The sequence below is a fragment of the Erpetoichthys calabaricus genome, chromosome 4 (genome assembly GCF_900747795.2).
Source record: "Erpetoichthys calabaricus chromosome 4, fErpCal1.3, whole genome shotgun sequence".
Taxonomy (NCBI): Eukaryota; Metazoa; Chordata; class Cladistia; order Polypteriformes; family Polypteridae; genus Erpetoichthys; species Erpetoichthys calabaricus.
Window position 1 is genome coordinate 325,379,325 of NC_041397.2, and position 18,236 is coordinate 325,397,560.

An 18,236-nucleotide genomic window follows, 5' to 3' on the forward strand; every position below is an offset into this window, starting at 1 on the left:
CAGCTGGCCAAACTTCAGAATGTGCAGATGGAAAAAGACATTATAATAGATAGAGATATAATAACACTTATGGGGAGGGGTGGGGGGATTGAGTAGAACATCAACCTTCATTAGAAAATGCTAAATTATTCATGAGGAAACACTTCGAGTCAGACTGCAATGGTCAAGCCACGGCCTTGAGTCTTCCAATGCAATAAGAATGGCTTCCAAGAGCATTTCTTTTTTTGTCAATTCTTAAAAAAACCTTGATGACTCTGATGTTCATTAATTATATTTAAACAAAAAGAACATACAGAAAAAAAACCTGATGTATCAACAGGACGAGGAAGAAGGGAGGGAGGGTGGATCCACATTAACAGTGTGCCAGTTTCACAGAATGTGGGGAGAGAATAAAGGAAACTGAAAGGCTTCTTACAGCACCATCTCCTTCTGGAGCATCTTCTCCTTAGCTCTGGTACCAGGGATCCTTTAGACCTGAGTTAGCTTTGTCGACCATGAGGACAGTTTTTTTTTTTTTCAACTTTTTTTATGGGCTGCTTTTCTTTTGAATTGTTTTTATTTTTATTATTATTCATGATTTTATTTATTTAAGTTCACAAACCTGGGAGTATAGTGGCAGTCTTTTACTTGGAAGAGTAGGGAGGCAACATAGGAAGGTGCCCACAGATAAAACTCTCCATCTGCAAGAATTAGGAATGGAAATTGGGGGGGCAGAGACAGTTGGTGATCCATATGCATTGGGATGGCAATACAACATGGAAAAAAAAAATAATAATAATAAGACCGCACATGCAACCCTTTTAGCTGCTGAGACTCGCCGATGCACTCTTGTTTTGCATTTTTGTCTGGGTTTATTTTTACATTGGGAAATGTCAAACAAAAAAAAAAAAAAGAATATTCTAACCTGCTGAAGGATTAGTATTCTGCATTGTTAGGATGGGGACATAGTGGATTCCCTTTTTATTGATTTATTTTTATGTGTAACCTGTGTAGGTGCCTTTCTCTACATCCAAACTGCACTCGGAGAGCTGCTTTAATGCAGCAGAATGTAATAGCGCTGACCTTCTAACGGCTGTGAAGACCATCCATCCATTGTCTCCCGCTTATCCGAGGTCAGGTCGCGGGGGCAGCAGCTTGAGCAGAGATGCCCAGACTTCCCTCTCCCCGGCCACTTCTTCTAGCTCTTCCGGGAGAATCCCAAGGTGTTCCCAGGCCAGTCGAGAGACTTAGTCGCTCCAGCGTGTCCTGGGTCTTCCCCGGGGCCTCCTCCCGGTTAGACGTGCCCGGAACACCTCACCAGGGAGGCGTCCAGGAGGCATCCTGATCAGATGCCCGAGCCACCTCATCTGACTCCTCTCGATGCGGAGGAGCAGCGGCTCTACTCTGAGCCCCTCCCGGATGACTGAGCTTCTCACTCTATCTTTAAGGGAGAGCCCAGACACCCTGCAGAGGAAACTCATTTCAGCCGCTTGTATTCGCGATCTTGTTCTTTCGGTCACTACCCATAGCTCATGACCATAGGTGAGGGTAGGAACATAGATCGACTGGTAAATTGAGAGCTTTGCCTTGCGGCTCAGCTCCTTTTTCACCACGACAGACCGATGCAGAGCCCGCATTACTGCGGATGCCGCACCGATCCGCCTGTCGATCTCACGCTCCATTCTTCCCTCACTCGTGAACAAGACCCCGAGATACTTGAACTCCTCCACTTGGGGCAGGATCTCGCTACCAACCCTGAGGGGGCACTCCACCCTTTTCCGGCTGAGGTCCATGGTCTCGGATTTGGAGGTGCTGATTCTCATCCCAACCTGCGAACCGATCCAGAGAGAGCTGAAGATCACGGCCTGTTGAAGCAAACAGGACAACATCATCTGCAAAAAGCAGTGACCCAATCCTGAGCCCACCAAACCGGAACCCCTCAACACCCTGGCTGCGCCTAGAAATTCTGTCCATAAAAGTTATGAACAGAATCGGTGACAAAGGGCAGCCCTGGCGGAGTCCAACTCTCACTGGAAATGGGTTTGACTTACTGCCGGCAATGCGGACCAGGCTCTGGCACCGATCGTACAGGGACCGAATAGCTCTTATCAGGGGGTCCGGTACCCCATACTCCCGGAGCACCCCCCACAGGATTCCCCGAGGGACACGGTCGAATGCCTTTTCCAAGTCCACAAAACACATGTAGACTGGTTGGGCAAACTCCCATGCACCCTCCAGGACCCTGCTAAGGGTGTAGAGCTGGTCCACTGTTCCGCGACCAGGACGAAAACCACACTGTTCCTCCTGAATCCGAGGCTCGACTATCCGACGGATCCTCCTCTCCAGAACCCCCGAATAGACTTTTCCAGGGAGGCTGAGGAGTGTGATCCCTCTGTAGTTGGAACACACCCTCCGGTCCTCCTTCTTAAAGAGGGGGACCACCACCCCGGTCTGCCAAACCAGAGGCACTGTCCCTGATGTCCATGCGATGTTGCAGAGGCGTGTCAACCAAGACAGTCCTACAACATCCAGAGCCTTGAGGAACTCGGGCGTATCTCATCCACCCCCGGGGCCCTGCCACCAAGGAGTTTTTTGACCACCTCGGTGACCTCAGTCCCAGAGATGGGGGAGCCCACCTCTGAGTCCCCAGGCTCTGCTTCCTCATTGGAAGGCATGTTATTGGGATTGAGGAGGTCTTCGAAGTACTCCCCCCACCGACCCACAACGTCCCGAGTCGAGGTCAGCAGCTCACAATCCCCACCATATACAGTGTTGACACTGCACTGCTTCCCCTTCCTGAGACGCCGGATGGTGGACCAGAATCTCCTCGAAGCCGTCCGAAAGTCATTCTCCATGGCCTCCCCAAACTCCTCCCACGCCCGAGTTTTTGCCTCAGCAACCACCAAAGCCGCATTCCGCTTGGCCTGCCGGTACCTATCAGCTGCCTCCAGGGTCCCACAGGACAAAAGGGTCCTGTAGGACTCCTTCTTCAGCTTGACGGCATCCTTCACCGCCGGTGTCCACCAACGGGTTCGGGGATTGCCGCCACGACAGGCACCGACCACCTTACGGCCACAGCTCCGGTCAGCTGCCTCAACAATAGAGGCACAGAACATGGCCCATTCGGACTCAATGTCCCCCACCTCCCTCGGGACATGGTCGAAGCTCTGCCGGAGGTGGGAGTTGAAGTTGCTTCTGACAGGGGACTCTGCCAGACGTTCCCAGCAGACCCTCACAACACGTTTGGGCCTACCACGCCTGACCGGCATCCTCCCCCACCATCAAAGCCAGCTCACCACCTGGTGGTGATCAGTTGACAGCTCCGCCCCTCTCTTCACCCGAGTGTCCAAGACATGTGGCCGCAAGTCCGACGACACGACCACAAAGTCGATCATTGAACTGAGGCCTAGGGTGTCCTGGTGCCAAGTGCACATATGAACACCCCTATGCTTGAACATGGTGTTCGTTATGGACAATCCGTGACGAGCACAGAAGTCCAATAACAAAACACCACTCGGGTTCAGATCGGGGGGGCCATTCCTCCCAATCACGCCCTTCCAGGTCTCACTGTCATTGCCCACGTGAGCATTGAAGTCTCCTAGCAGTACGAGGGAGTCCCCAGAAGGTATGCCCTCTAGCACCCCCTCCAGGGACTCCAAAAAGGTTGGGTACTCCGAACTGCTGTTCGGTGCATACGCACAAACAACAGTTAGGACCCGTCCCCCCATCCGAAGGCGAAGGGAGGCTACCTTCTCGTCCACCGGGGTAAACCCCAATGTACAGGCTCCAAGTCGGGGGGCAATAAGTATACCCACACCCGCTCGGCGCCTCTCACCGGGGGCAACTCCAGAGTGGTAGAGAGTCCAGCCCCTCTCAAGGAGATTGGTTCCAGAGTCCAAGCTGTGAGTCGAGGTGAGTCCGACTATATCTAGCCAGAACCTCTCAACTTCGCGCACTAGCTCAGGCTCCTTCCCCTTCAGAGAGGTGACATTCCACATCCCAAGAGCCACCTTCTGTAGCCGAGGATCGGACCGCCAAGGTCCCCGCCTTCGGCCACCACCCAACTCACACTGCACCCGACCTCCTTGGCCCATCCCATAGGTGGTGAGCCCATGGGAAGGGGGACCCACGTTGCCTCTTCGGGCTCTGCCCGGCCGAGCCCCATGGGTGCAGGCCCGGCCACCAGGCGCTTGCCATCGAGCCCCACCTCCAGGCCTGGCTCCAGAGTGGGGCCCCGGTGACCCGCGTCCGGGCAAGGGAAAACGCCGTCCAAAATTGTTTTCCATCATAGGAGGTTTGTTTAACCACTCTTTGTCTCATCCCTCACCTAGGACCAGTTTGCCTTGGGTGGCCCTACCAGGGGCATAAAGCCCTGGACAACAGAGCTCCTAGGATCATTGGGACACGCAACCCCTCCACCACGATAAGGTGGCGGTTAAAGGAGGGGTCATTGGGACAATGGACAATTTTCGTATATCCTTTTACACATCACATTATTGACAGAACTGGCCATTAAAGATCTCTCTTTCAGAGGCAGTAATAGTGCATCCTCTTTAATGCTTAGCCTTTAAATAAACAAAAAGCTCAATAATATGCAACTAGTGGGGGGGAGGTGAGTGGGGCTCTTATTTATTTGACTTTTCAATGCCCACCTCGCTTGTTAATTGACCAGTATGCTCTACCCATCATGCAAATGTCACTTTGGAAAGAGTCTTGTCGGCAAGATTTCAGGGCAAACAAGATGAAAGTAAATACTAAAGCTCCAGTGATATCTGCACCCAACATCCTCTTCTCCCATCCCACCCTTTTTAGTTGAGCACTGATCCCCCCTTTTTTAGTATTCTCAATATCTTTTTTTTTTTTTGCATTTAGTGCGTATTTTCTTTTTTTTTCTTATCATGTGCATGGTTACCTGAATTTAATAACTCATGCATCTGTACTCCAGTTAACGTGCCTTATGTCTCTTAACAAATGATGTGATACATTTGACCACTTTTGTAGAAACCCAAGTATCATGCTGCACTATTTGGTGATGGTACAATGAGTATGTCAGGCAAAGTTTCACATGCTCAACTGTTAAAACAAAGATCTGTTTCCTACAGAATTGTTTGTTATGTACTGTAATAGATTTTATGAGTGAAATGTTTTTTTTGTTTGTATTCTGAAATGTTGTGAACTTATTTTTCTAAACACTATACTCAATAAAACTTTGTATTTATACGTATCGCAAAAAAAACAAATACATAAAACTGAACTCGTCAAAGTCGCATCACTCACCAGACGTTACTGCAGGAGCTGAGTGCCGGCGCCAGTCTCCTGATGCACTCGGGGGTCAGAGGTGTGTATGACAGGTCAAGTTCCTGAAGCTCTTCACAGCAGCTGGTGACAGAGGCCAGCACAGCACAGTCCAGAGGAGATAAAGTCATCCATCTAAAGTCCATCTTTAAATTCACTCCAATGGCGTCTCTAATTAATTCCTTATTCTGAGTCTCACAGAGCCAGTGACAAACTCGCACAGCTTCACTTTTATCTCCCCCTCGTAGCGCATGTTTAGCTTTCTGCCTCACCCACTCCTGTATCCGCTGTATGGTCTTCCCCACAAACTCCCCCAGGATTCCCTCCAGTGTTTTAAGCACAGGACACCAAGCCAGTCCTGCCAGGAATCGAGTGACAATCTCAAATCGGCCATCTTTACATGAGTCTCTCTTCTTCAGGAGGTCCTCGACACCCCCTGATGGATCGAGGTAGAAGGAGCAGGCGGCCATAAACTCCTGTAGAGTGAGGTGGTAGAAAGTGTATGTTGTGTGCCCCAGAGTGCTTTGTTTCTGCAGGAACCCCAAGAGAAATGAAGAGGACAGGACTGGCTGAAGACTAAAGATGGACATCTCTTGCTTCTCATTAAACACATGAATCCTGTTTTCCACCCCATAATAAGCCATCTTTCCCAGACTAATCAGAATCCCTCTTTGTTCACTGTTTTTTTCCCTGTGATTCGTCAGGATGTTGTGAAGAAACATCACAAAGGTCTCGGTGACAGTTCTGGGGGCAGCTCCTCGCTCTTCTTCAGGAGTCATGAAGTGGCTCTTCAGTGCAGAGCAGATAAACCAGCAATATGAAGGGTTGAAGCACATGGAGTACAGGATGGTGTTCTTCTCAATGTACTGAAAAGCCCTGGTGCTCACATCAGCGTCACCAAAGAACTTCTTAAAGTACATCTGTCTTTGTTCAGGGAAGAATCCTACAATTTCTACAAGTCCATCAACTCTCCCCATGTCCAGAGACTCCAGGGTTTTTGGTCTGCTTGTTATCAGGAGTGAACAGCCCTTCAGAAATGTCTGACTGACCAAACTGGTGACCAGGATGTGGACAGGCACCTCCTCATCTGGCTTTGGGCAGAGCTGACTGTCTGTGAAGTCCAGTTTGTGTTTGTATTCCTCCAGTCCATCAAGTATAAAGAGCAGAGATTCAGGTTTCTGCAGAATTTCTATTAGTTTGTCATGAGTGAGATGTTTATAGTGCCTTACAATCAGTGTGGTCAGAGACATCTCTAGCTCATTCTCATTGTCCAGGATGTTGAGCTCCCTGAATTTAAACATGAAGACAAATGCAAACCTCTGGTACAGAGTCCCACTGGCCCATTCAGACATGATCTTCTGGACCATGGTGGTCTTCCCTATTCCCGCCACTCCACTGACCACTATGGTTTTAGGAGGTGTTTTACTTTTAGGTCTTCTCTTAAACAGCTGCTCAGTCCAGATTCGCTCACAATTCTTTGTTGCTCCCTCTTCCTCAAGTCTTTCCTGAGTCTTCCCAGCCTTCACCAGTTCATCTTTAATGTCCTGTTTGATGACCATTAGCTCTGTGTATTGAGTCTCAAGGCCCACCACGCTAGCGACTGGATCTCCAGATGCAGGCTGATCATCCAGAGGTCCCATGGATTCAGACACAGCGGCTCTGTGTGTCTCACTGAGGTCTGAAAGTCAAAATGAGAACAAGTAAGGTGAACCAATGAGTGCAGGAGTGGAGGGGCAACTGACCAGAAATACAAGGACCACCTACCTTTAATATGAGGCTCAAGGAAAGGCATCTTGGTGCTGGCCTGGATCTCCATCAAGAGGTCTGGTCCTGGGGAGAGAGGAATAAATTTAAAGGAGATTAACACAAGTATCAGCAGTTTCCAAAGGTGTTTCACATCCTTAAAGAACAAAATCTTTTGGATTCTGTCTGCACATTCCAAGCCATATCCATTGCCTTTGTGGAGTTTGTGCGTCTTCCCGGTGTTTTTGTTGGTTTTTCTCTGGGTGCTCCAGGTTTTTTATCACATCCTAATGATGTACAAATTAAATTAACTACCGACACAAAACTGATTCCATGTGGCTGGAGCTTGAAGTGGATTGCCACTCTGTCCATACTGCGTTTGAGGACAGCTGAGAAGCTGGACCTCTTGGACAGTTTGTATAGTGTTACACACAAAAATGAGAAATTCTGCCTGGAACTGAGGACTCCGATGACATCACTTCTGGTTCTGTGGCAGATGGCGTTACTTCCCCTGACCAACCTTAAAAACCCCCATAATCCTCCTGTTTGTCAGCTCTGCATTGGACTCTTGTCTTTAAAGACCTTCAATTCCTACTTGGCTATTTTTTCATCCAAATTTCAAGTGTATGGGGAGGCTGCCCGAAATCTTTTTGTGGTCTCAAGGTGTTTCATTTTATAATAGCTAGAAAGGCAGACATCTGTCATTCTTTGGAGCTTAGCAGAACAGACAACACAGTTTGAGAAGGTCAGTACATTCAATGTTAGATTAATCAGTAAAACACAATGAGGATCAAGAAATTCAAAATGAAAGATTCAAAATACAGTAAATCAAATTGAGATTCTGAGACAAATATATTTGTTTGTGTTAACTTCTCTTATAAATTCCTTCATTTAATTTGTAAACCATCAGAATGTCCAACATTACCTAGCATGTTCATCATGTACAGTAAATAGCAATGTAAGGTCCATAAAAAAGTTAGGAACGAGATGGCTTCATTGAAATAGCAATAAGACAAGAGGAATCATTCAGAAAAATGAATAATGTGTTAAGTCCATAAACAAACACTAGAAACAAATTGTTACTGCGGTCCTGACACTCCAGGGTCAGCTCCCACCCTAAGACTGAAGCTGTCAGCATAGTCTGACTCTCTGCAATCCTCAACTGGAATAACTGGGAGTGTGTAATGAATAAATGAAATGAATGGTGTGAACTCAGGGAAGACATTGGAGGATTTAGCTGTCTTTTTGGATGTCATCGAGATGTGTCTTGTAGGCCTGACTGTTGTGATGCCCCTCTGCTGACCATTGTGGAAAGTGCACAATGCTGCTGCCAGACTCATCACCCGCTCTGAGATGAGGGACCACATTTTCCTGTGCTCAAGTCTCTTCATTGGCTGCCTTTTTCTTTAAGAACTGAGTCAAGAACAATTTTTTTGTTGATTTTTTTAAATGTCTTCACAGCCCCTCTTGTTTCTCCCGAGGATCTCATTATCAGGTTCTACTGATTGGTGAGAAGCAGCCTGCTGGTTAGAATTGACAGAGGCCTTCAGCCGTTACATCTCCAAGCTCTAAGACTCTACCTGACACAGTGAGATCTGTGGATTATTTTAGCACTTTTAACAAAGTTGCTTTTAATAGTAGAATCACTGAAGCCTATGAAAAAACTCGTAATCCCAGCCCACTTTAAATTCCTTCGCACCTCTCCATTAGCGTCTTTTGTTTTGTAAATGTGTTGATCAGCACAAGCAGTGTAAGAGCCAGTTGCTAGTTATTTAAGGTATATTAATTGTTTTCCTATATATTACTGCATAGTCTATGGGAGGTTCTTACAGCCCCCATAAGCTGAATTTAATTGGTATATTTTAACTATTTCTAGCCTCTCTGATTACACATTATACTCAGTTAGTGACCTTGCCAGGTGTAAGGCATAGAGGGCACACGGATTCAAATCATGCCTTGCGTGCCTTGTGTGCCTTTCATGCATTAAGTGCCAAGAATGTACAGCACCATACGTTTAAAGTGTACAGAAGGAGTAAAACACCTTTAGCTATAAAAACTAAAATTTGACAAGAAAAGCTAAGTTTAAAGAAGATACATTTTTTCAAATTTTTTGCCTTTTATTCTATGTGTGTAACAACATTTTTTCTTTATTCTTGTGTGGATTCATTGCTTTAAGTCTTCACTATTTTAAAATGAACTTTTGGACTGAGAGATTTCTTTCGGCACATGTTTTACCCGTGCTTGAACTCGCCTTACACTCCTACCGCTACAAGCGGCAACAGCCTGCTATCCCATTACCCCCACCAACGGAGCTGAGTCCGTCTCAAAATTCTCAGAGCTCAGGTCTCTTTATCTGGCAGTGAGGTGCCTAGAGTTGTATCGGGTAAATAATATCTCGTTGTTTGGAATACATACATTTCATGAGTGTTCCATGTCTACAACGATCTATGTAAGTATAGGATGACAGGAACTACTGAACACATAGCTAAAATAGAAACTTTCAGTCCAAATATCAAATGCACACGTGCGCTTTTATTCAAGAACTAACAAAATACCAGCGCTTCGCAGCGGAGAAGTAGTGTGTTAAAGAGGTTATGTAACCATATACTGTATATACATAAACATATATACATATATATACATATCTACATATACACATATCTACATATACATATATATATATATATATATATATATATATATATATATACATATACACATCCACATATACATATATATATACATATACAAATTTACATATATATATATATATATATACATATAAATATAGACATACATATATACATACATACACATATATATATATATATATATACATATATATATATATATATATATATATATATATATACTGTATATATACATATCTACTTATTGGCTCCTGTATTTAGGATATAGCGTGTTGGATAATGGACGGATGGACATTTGTATGCATAGCCCCATTTGCCCGTTTTCGTTTTTTTTCTTTCTTCAGTAATATTTCAGTAAACCCGGAGCTTGTCAGTTCAAATCCTGGTACTGACACCACTGTGTGACCCTGAGGAAGTCACTTCACCTGCCTGTGCTGCAAAAAACAAAAGTAATGTAACAAATTGTACCTCAGATGTTGCAAGTTGCTGGAATAAAGGCATAAGTCAAATAGATAAATATGTATTATACACATAGGAACTATTCATTTATTTTCAGTTAAGTCATCTGCATCAAACCTTTATAAATGAGGGTTTCTCCTTTTTAGATAGTGCAAACTGTTTCTTCTTCATTGACGTTTTGTCTTGGAGAGCTTTTTTCATTTCATTGAAAATTAAAGCAGCAGCTGCCAAAATATGTAGCTTTCTTATTAATTTTTCAACATTGTGTAAAATAACTTTATAAAGTAACATAAAAGGTTTAAATACTGGTTATCCTTTTACACTAAAATATTACTAAAGAGATAGAAAAAAAGTAAAATGCATATGTTATTTTTCTTTAAGGAGATTAAATATTACTGAAGAAAGAAAAAAAAAAACTAAAAATACTGTGTAAGCATACATATTAACACATGTGCAATTAAACGTGTGCATTTACGGGGTCATTTCTCAGGCTTAAAAGCTCGCCTTTTATTAAAAAGGTAAATGCAAAGTGTTTTCATTCTGAAGGGCACAAACCACGTTAGATTTCAGACGTTAAACGCGCAAAAATGTCGGTACACCAGATAAATAAGAGCAACATATTATCAGTTGTATTGTATGCTTACAATACATATAGAAATGTGTTAATCGTTAACTAATATTATGGGATGGTGTTTTTCGACTCACACCTTGATTTAAACGATTACATTTCTTGGTGGGTTTGCGTAGCTTATTGTCAATATCTTTACACGTCTTTTTAAGACTTAATTTAAAAAGGTTTTCTTTTCTTCTTAATTAAAATTTAAAAGCAATACTTCACCGCTGCGAAGCCCCTCTAGCGCTGACGTCCGAGGTTCGATTACCGTAAGCGAGTGCACTGAGTGTGTAAGCTTGATGAGCCAAGAATAAGGGGGAAAGACGTGTCGCGTACTCTTTGCATTATTTGACAGTAAACGATTTTCAACCATTCTATGATCTGCTTCTCACAACTGAAGGCACCGTGGCTGATGTTACCTCACTTGGTGGCCAACCATAAGCGTTACCTGGTAGGTAACCAGCCACTCACTTCACTCCCTTACGGGAATCGAACCTCGGACGTCAGCGCTACAGGCGAAGCCCCTAAAATTGCGCCACGGCGTGTGGTTCGTTTATTTGACAACATGTAGATCGGGGTAATTACATTCACGGCATTCGTAGTCTGATTCACAATTTGATTGTATGGATGGTTACCTACCAGGTAACACTTATAGTTGGCCAGCAAGTCAGCTCGAAGTGATCACTCCAGTGAAGGCAGCTTCACAAAAAAAACAGATCCTTAACAAACTGTTATTGGTATATTTTCCCTCAATTTAAAAAGTTTTCTTTTCTTCTTAATAAAAATTTATAAGCGGTACTTCGCCGGTGCGAAGCGCGTGGATTTGACCGACTGACACATACAGACATATTCATGAGTGCAGGTACTTCGGAAAGAAAGCACCGTGTAAACCTAAAGTTTAAATTAAGTTCATAGACCTACAAAAGGTTGCCATTGATTTGAGGTAAGATTGCTTTTGTCCTGTACAACTATACGTTGCATTCTCAAGAGTGTGCTTGCACAGCTTCGGATATTGATATATATATATATATATATGTATGTATGTCTATATATATATATGTAAGCTTATAAGTACTGCCTTACTTCTCTTTAAGAAAGGAAGATAGATAGATAGATAGATAGATAGATAGATAGATAGATAGATAGATAGATAGATAGATAGATAGATAGATAGATAGATAGATAGATAGATAGATAGATAGATAGATAGATAGATAGATAGATAGATACTGTAATGATACTTGATTTAAACGACAGATCATAGAATGGTTGAAAATAGTTTACTGTCAAATAATGCAAAGAGTACGCGACACGTCTTTCCCCCTTATTCTTGGCTCATCAGTCGTACACACTCACTGCACTCGCTTACGGTAATTGAACCTCGGACGTCAGCGCTAGAGGGGCTTCGCAGCGGTGAAGTATTGCTTTTAAATTTTAATTAAGAAGAAAAGAAAACCTTTTTAAATTAAGTCTTAAAAAGAGGTGTAAAGATATTGACAATAAGCTACGCAAACCCACCAAGAAATGCAATCATTTAAATCAAGGCGTGAGTCGAAAAACACCATCCCATAATATTAGTTAACGATTAACACATTTCTATATGTATTGTAAGCATACAATACAACTGATAATATGTTTGCGCTTATCTGGTGTACCGACATTTTTGCGCATTTAACGTCTGAAATCTAACGTGGTTTGTGCCCTTCACAATGAAAACAGCTTGCATTTACCTTTTTAATAAAAGGCGAGCTTTTAAGCCTGAGAAATCACCCCGTAAATGCACACGTTTAATTGCACATGTGTTAATATATATGCTTACACAGTATTAAAGATACTCAAAAATTAACGTCATTTACCTTCGTTGTCGCGTTTGACTCGTGCTGTAAATCTCTTCCTTGTTTTTAGTTCACGTGATTACGTAGGAGGCGTGATGATGTGATACGTGACTCCGCCTCCTCCATTAGAGTATATGGACAAAAAATAGGTTCCAGTTATGACCATTACGCATAGAATTTCGAAATGAAACCTGACTAACTTTTGTAAGTAAGTTGTAAGGAATGAGCCTGCCAAATTTCAGCCTTCCACCTACACGGGAAGTTGGAGAATTAGTGATGAGTGAATGAGTCAGTGAGTCAGTCAGTCAGTGAGTCAGTGAGGGCTTTGCCTTTTATTAATTAGTATAGATAGATATAACCAAAGAAAAAAAAAATTTTGCATGTACGCCCTGCGGTGGACTGGCACCCTGCCCGGGGTTTGTTTCCTGCCTTGCGCCCTGTGTTGGCTGGGATTGGCTCCAGAAGACCACCGTGACCCTGTAGTTTGGATATAGCGGGTTGGATAATGGATGGATGGATGGATTTTCATGTTGCTGTCAATGAGTTGACAACCCAAACTCAAATGTCAACGAAGCAGGTCACGATTCCAAGATTGGAGCTGATAGCTGCCGTTGTGGCCGTCAAAATGGACAAAATGCTAAAAGGTGAGCTTCAAATGCCCTTACAAGAATTTACAGTTTGGACTGATAGCACCTCAGTGCTAAAATACAATTCAAATGAAAACACTTGATGCAAGACCTTTGTTGCCAACAGAAACCTTCACAATGGAGGTATGTCACATCTGCCCTTAATCCGGTTAATCAAGCATCCAGAGGGCTAAGCATAGAAAATTTTCTCAAAAACACCACATGGTCACAAGGCCCAAGTTTTTTATTAAAGCCAGAACATGAGTGGCTGAAGCACTTAAAAAAATAAAAGAAAGACATTTCAGCTTGAAGTCAGGTAATCCAGAAGAACAAAAAACATGCATAGCACATGAAAAGGTACAAACTGACTTTAAAACCAGGCCTGTTTTCTCCAGAAGACTTGGCTAAAGCTGAATCAGAACTTACCCACCTTAGTCAAATCAAAGAACTTCCAGAAGAATTAAAGGCTTTAAAGAAAAGTGCTTTGTGTAAAAAAAGAACAGTCAAATCTAAAAACTTGACCCAATCATACAAGATGGAATACTGAAAGTTGGAGGAAAACTCAACAAAACTGCAATGTCAGAAGAAGATAAACATCCTGCAATTCTTCACAAGCATTCAAATATTGCTTCTCTTATATTGCAGCACATTCATAAAGAAACCGGACATTGTGGGCACAATTATGTGCTTGCACAGTTTTCCAGAAATACTGGATACCACAGCATGCAGAAGATAGAATGCGAAAACAGGTGAGTGAAAAATGGCAGATTTGGCAGAAGATCGTCTAGTACCTGACCAACCACTGTTCACTAATGTTGATGTTGATTATTTTGGTTCCTTTCAAGTCAAAGGAGGACGAAGTCTGGTCTAGAAGTACGGAGTGTTCTTCACTTGTCTAACAACCAGAGCTGCGCACATAGAGACTGCACACAGCTTAGACACTGACTCTTGTATCCAAGCCATACGCCGATTTATGTGCAGAAGAGGACAAGTTAAAATCATGCGCTCAGATAATGGAACAAAGTTTATTGGAGCAGAAAGAGCTCTAAGTGAAGCTGTTAAAAATTTTGACCAAGAAAAAATCAGCAACACTATGATGAAGTAAGAAATCAAATGGACTTTCAATCCATCATCAGCCTCTCATCAAGGTGGAGTGTGGGAGAGACGAATCAGAAGCATAAGAAAGATTCTAAATTCAACACTAAACCAACAGACACTCGATAATGAAAGTCTCCAAACAATGATATGTGAAGTTGAATCAGTCATCGATAACAGACTTCTCACAAAGACATCAGATGACCCAAATGATTTGAAGGCACTCACACACACAATCACTTGCTGTTACTGAAGACGAAACCTGACATGCCACCTGGACTCTTTTCTAAAAATGACCAGTACACTCGAAGATGCTGGAAGTAAGTTCAGTACATGGCTGGTTTGTTTTGTAAAAGAACGTCTAAAGAGTATCTGCCAACACTTCAAAAATGTCAAAAATGGCTTACAGCAAGAAGAAATTTTAAACCAGGGGACGTTGTTTTAATTGTAGATGATGCTGCACCCCACAATTCCTGGGTAATTAAAGGGTTGAGTCATCAAGACAATGGCATATGGCAAAGGGGCAGTCAGAAGAGTTTGTGTGCGGACCAAAACCAGCACACTGGACAGACCTATGAATAAACTGGGCCTGCTGCAAGAAACAGCCAATGTTTAAAATAAGAAATCCTTAAATGTTTGTTTGCTGTAAAATTATTACTGTAGTTATTTAGAGTATAGGAATAATTTATGGCTCTATTGTAGTAAAATATATAAATTTTCTCTGCTCCTGCATAAATAATTCAGGGCCAGAAATGTAAGAGTCAATCTTAGAAAGTTAATGTTTGATATTAAATTCATGTGGTGTTTGCTTAATTTTTATAGATTCGTTTCTTATAGCTACCTAGAATATAGCAGAGCCTTTTATACCCTGTAAGTTAACATGAAACAGAACTTTCTTTGCTGTATCTGTAGAGCAGAGTGTTAATTAAGTCAGTTAGGAAACTGTCTTACTGCTACCATGCTTACTGCATAACTGTTAGATATGCTTTCAAATAGGAGATGGCATATTGTTTTCTGACCGTGTGTAACATGTGTAATCAAACAAGGACAAGCATAAAGGTTTGGGGTTTTTAGCCCCTTATACTGTAACAAAAAAAAGGTCTGCAATTTTTAAGCAAACATCATCAGACACATAAGGATGGGTAGACTGACAACTTATAGGGTCGGACCGGAAATTAAACAGTGGGATGCTGGGAAAACCGTGGTGATGGATGGGAGGCTCATGTCATCAAATGGGGACCAGAGGGCAGAAAGGGACCCGGAAGTGCTGCAGCTCTTTTAGTCATCCGGGCGATATTATGGCGGCGTTGCTTCGTTCTTTCTGAGGAAATAAGAAGAGAGAGGTTAGTATGCCGCCGTTGTCCCCTGGCACGACTTGCTGCAGTGCACGTTGGGTCCTTAAACTGCACCCCCATGCGCTCATGCATGACATGACCCCCCGCCCTCTTCAGTCCAGACCCATTGGGTCGGGCAGCCTGAACCGAGAGGAAGTGAACCCGTGAGAGCATGTCAGCATTGGCTTGGAGGGTACCTCGGCGATAAGTGATGGTGAACTTGTACGGCTGCAAGTCCAAAAACCACCTAGTGACCCGAGGGTTCGAGTCCCTGTGAAGGGCCATCCACTGGAAGGCAGCATGGTCTGTCACCAGGGTGAACTCCCGGCCCAGCAGGTAGTACCGCAGGTGAGTTACCGCCAACTTGATGGCCAAGGCCTCCCATTCCACCGCTGCATACCTTGTCTCCCGGTCCAACAGCTTCCGAGTCAGGTAAATTATGGGGTGCTGGACACAGGTCTAGGAGCTGTGCTGAGCCAAAGCATCGGTCTGGAGGGGAAAAGGAAGATAAAAAATAGGAGTTCTCAAAACAGGTGCTGTTGTGAGGGCCATTTTTAAGTCACTGAATGCCCAGTCCGTCAAATCGTTCCATACCACATGCAAAGGGGCCCTTTTCTTTGTCAAATCTGTCAAGGGGGCGGCCCTCTCAAAAATCCAAGGTACAAACCGGTGGTAGTAACTCGCGAGTCCTAAGAAGGCTTGCACTTGTTTCTTGACCGTCGGACGGAGCCATTCCAGGATGTTTTTTATCATGGAACACTGTGGTTTCACCAATCCTCCTCCTACCAGGTAGCCCAAATATTTGGCTTCGTTCATCCTGAAGTAACACTTCGTAGGTGGCACAGTGGTAGTGCTGCTGCTTTGCAACAAGGAGATTGTGGTTTCACCTCCTGGGTCCTCCCTGTGTGGAGAGCACTTTGAGTTGTGAGAAAAGTGCTATATAAATGTAAAGAATTATTAATATTATTAGGAGTATAGCGTAAACCTGCACTACATGTTCCTCCCAGTTGCTGGAAAAGATGACCACATCATCGAGGTAGTTGGCACAATAGGACTGGTGGGGCCGTAGCACTCTGTCTACCAGATGCTGGAAATTTGCCTAGTGCCCCGTGCAGCCCAAATGAAAGGACCTTATACTGCCAGTGTCCACTAAGGGTGCTAAATGCTGTTTTTTCTCTTGCGGATCCCATTAAGGGAATTTGCCAGTATTCCTTCATCATGTCAAGAGTCGTTAAGTAACGGGCCATCCCCAGCCTCTCGAGGAGCTTGTCCACATGGGATAGGCATCAAATTTGGACACCTGATTAAGACGTCTAAAGTCATTACAGAATCTTCATGACCCGTCTGGTTTAAATACGAGGACAATAGGACTGGACCAGGGGCTATGGCTTTCCTCGATGATGTCCATGTCCAACATCCATTGAACCTCTAGCTCCACCTCAGCACGTTTTGCCTCCGGGAGACGATAGGGCCATTCCCTGACGACCACCCTCGGGTCCATAACGATGTCGTGCTGAATCAGCGAGATCTGGCCTGGTGCTTCACTGACCAACTCCGGGAAAGACAGAATTGCACTTTCGAGCTCCTGTCGCTGGTGGGAAGTCAAATTGTGGCCGAGGTTAAGTTTAGCTTTTTCTGAGAAAAGGGAGAGGGTGGGACCGGAAAGAGGGCCTTCTTCCCTGTCCTTCCACGGCTTCAATAAGTTAATGTAATATACCCTGTCACTCAGTCGATGGTTTGGCTGGCTCACCAAATAGTCAATGAGCCCTTTTCTCTCTTTAACCTCGCATATGCCTTGCCAATGGGCCAGCAATTTTGAGTGAGAAGTGGGCACAAGCACCATTACACAATCTCCTGGCTGAAATTCGTGCAGGGAGGAGTTTCTGTTATAATTCCGGGCATGTGCTGCTTGAGCCCTGGACATGTGTTCTTTGAGCAGGGGCTGAATTTTTTCTAATCTATCGCGTAACTGCGCGATATACTCTAAGATGTTAGTGGAGGGAAGTGCCTCCCCTTCCCAACCTTCTTTTAGCACATCCAAAATACCCAGGGGTTGGCGCCCATACAGAAGCTCAAAAGGGGAAAACCCAGTGGAGGCTTGTGGCACCTCCAGGTAAGCGAAAAGCACTAGGGGTAAAAGTTATATCCCAGTTCCAACGATCCGCGCTGACTTACTTGTGGAGCATCTGTTTGAGGGTCTGGTTAAACCTTTCCACCAGTCCATCCATCTGGGGATGATAGACGGACATTTTGAGATGCTTAATATGGAGTAACTTGGCAACCTCCCTGAACGTATCTGATGTAAAGGGTGTACCTTGGTCTGTAAGGACTTCTTTAGGTATGCCCACTCAGGAAAAAAGCCCTAGTAATTCCCGTGTTATATTCTTTGTATTAGCAGCTCGCAGGGGAACCGCTTCTGGATATCGAGTTGCATAATCAACCATAAACAATATGCATTTATGGCCTCACACCAAAGGTTCTAGGGGTCCTACCAGATCGACACCAATCTTCGCAAAGGGCACATCTATAATGGGAACCGGGACTAGAGGAGCGCGGTCCTTCCTGGGTATCTGATGTAGCTAACAGACTGGGCAAGACTGACAAAA

General features: G+C 44.0%; 2 protein-coding genes across 8 annotated transcripts in view; one reads left to right on the top strand and one right to left on the bottom strand.

Moving 5' to 3' along the window:
• The window catches only part of LOC114643553 (protein NLRC5-like), a 5,922,889-nt gene that overhangs the window by 923,890 nt on the left and 4,980,763 nt on the right, over positions 1–18,236 (top strand). The gene's annotated exons all lie outside the window — the stretch shown is intronic.
• Positions 1–18,236, bottom strand: part of LOC114641980 (NACHT, LRR and PYD domains-containing protein 3-like) — a 1,026,505-nt gene that overhangs the window by 713,990 nt on the left and 294,279 nt on the right. For 5 of the 7 annotated variants that reach the window (XM_051925828.1, XM_051925824.1, XM_051925827.1 and 2 more), the window contains 2 exons: positions 7,039–7,104; positions 6,354–6,952 (listed from right to left, as the gene is read on the bottom strand). The exons of the other annotated variants lie outside the window; for them this stretch is intronic. In XM_051925828.1, coding sequence (XP_051781788.1) covers positions 6,354–6,952; positions 7,039–7,104 — 665 coding nt within the window. The remainder of the gene's footprint in view (positions 1–6,353; positions 6,953–7,038; positions 7,105–18,236) is intronic. 7 annotated transcript variants of the gene reach the window in all.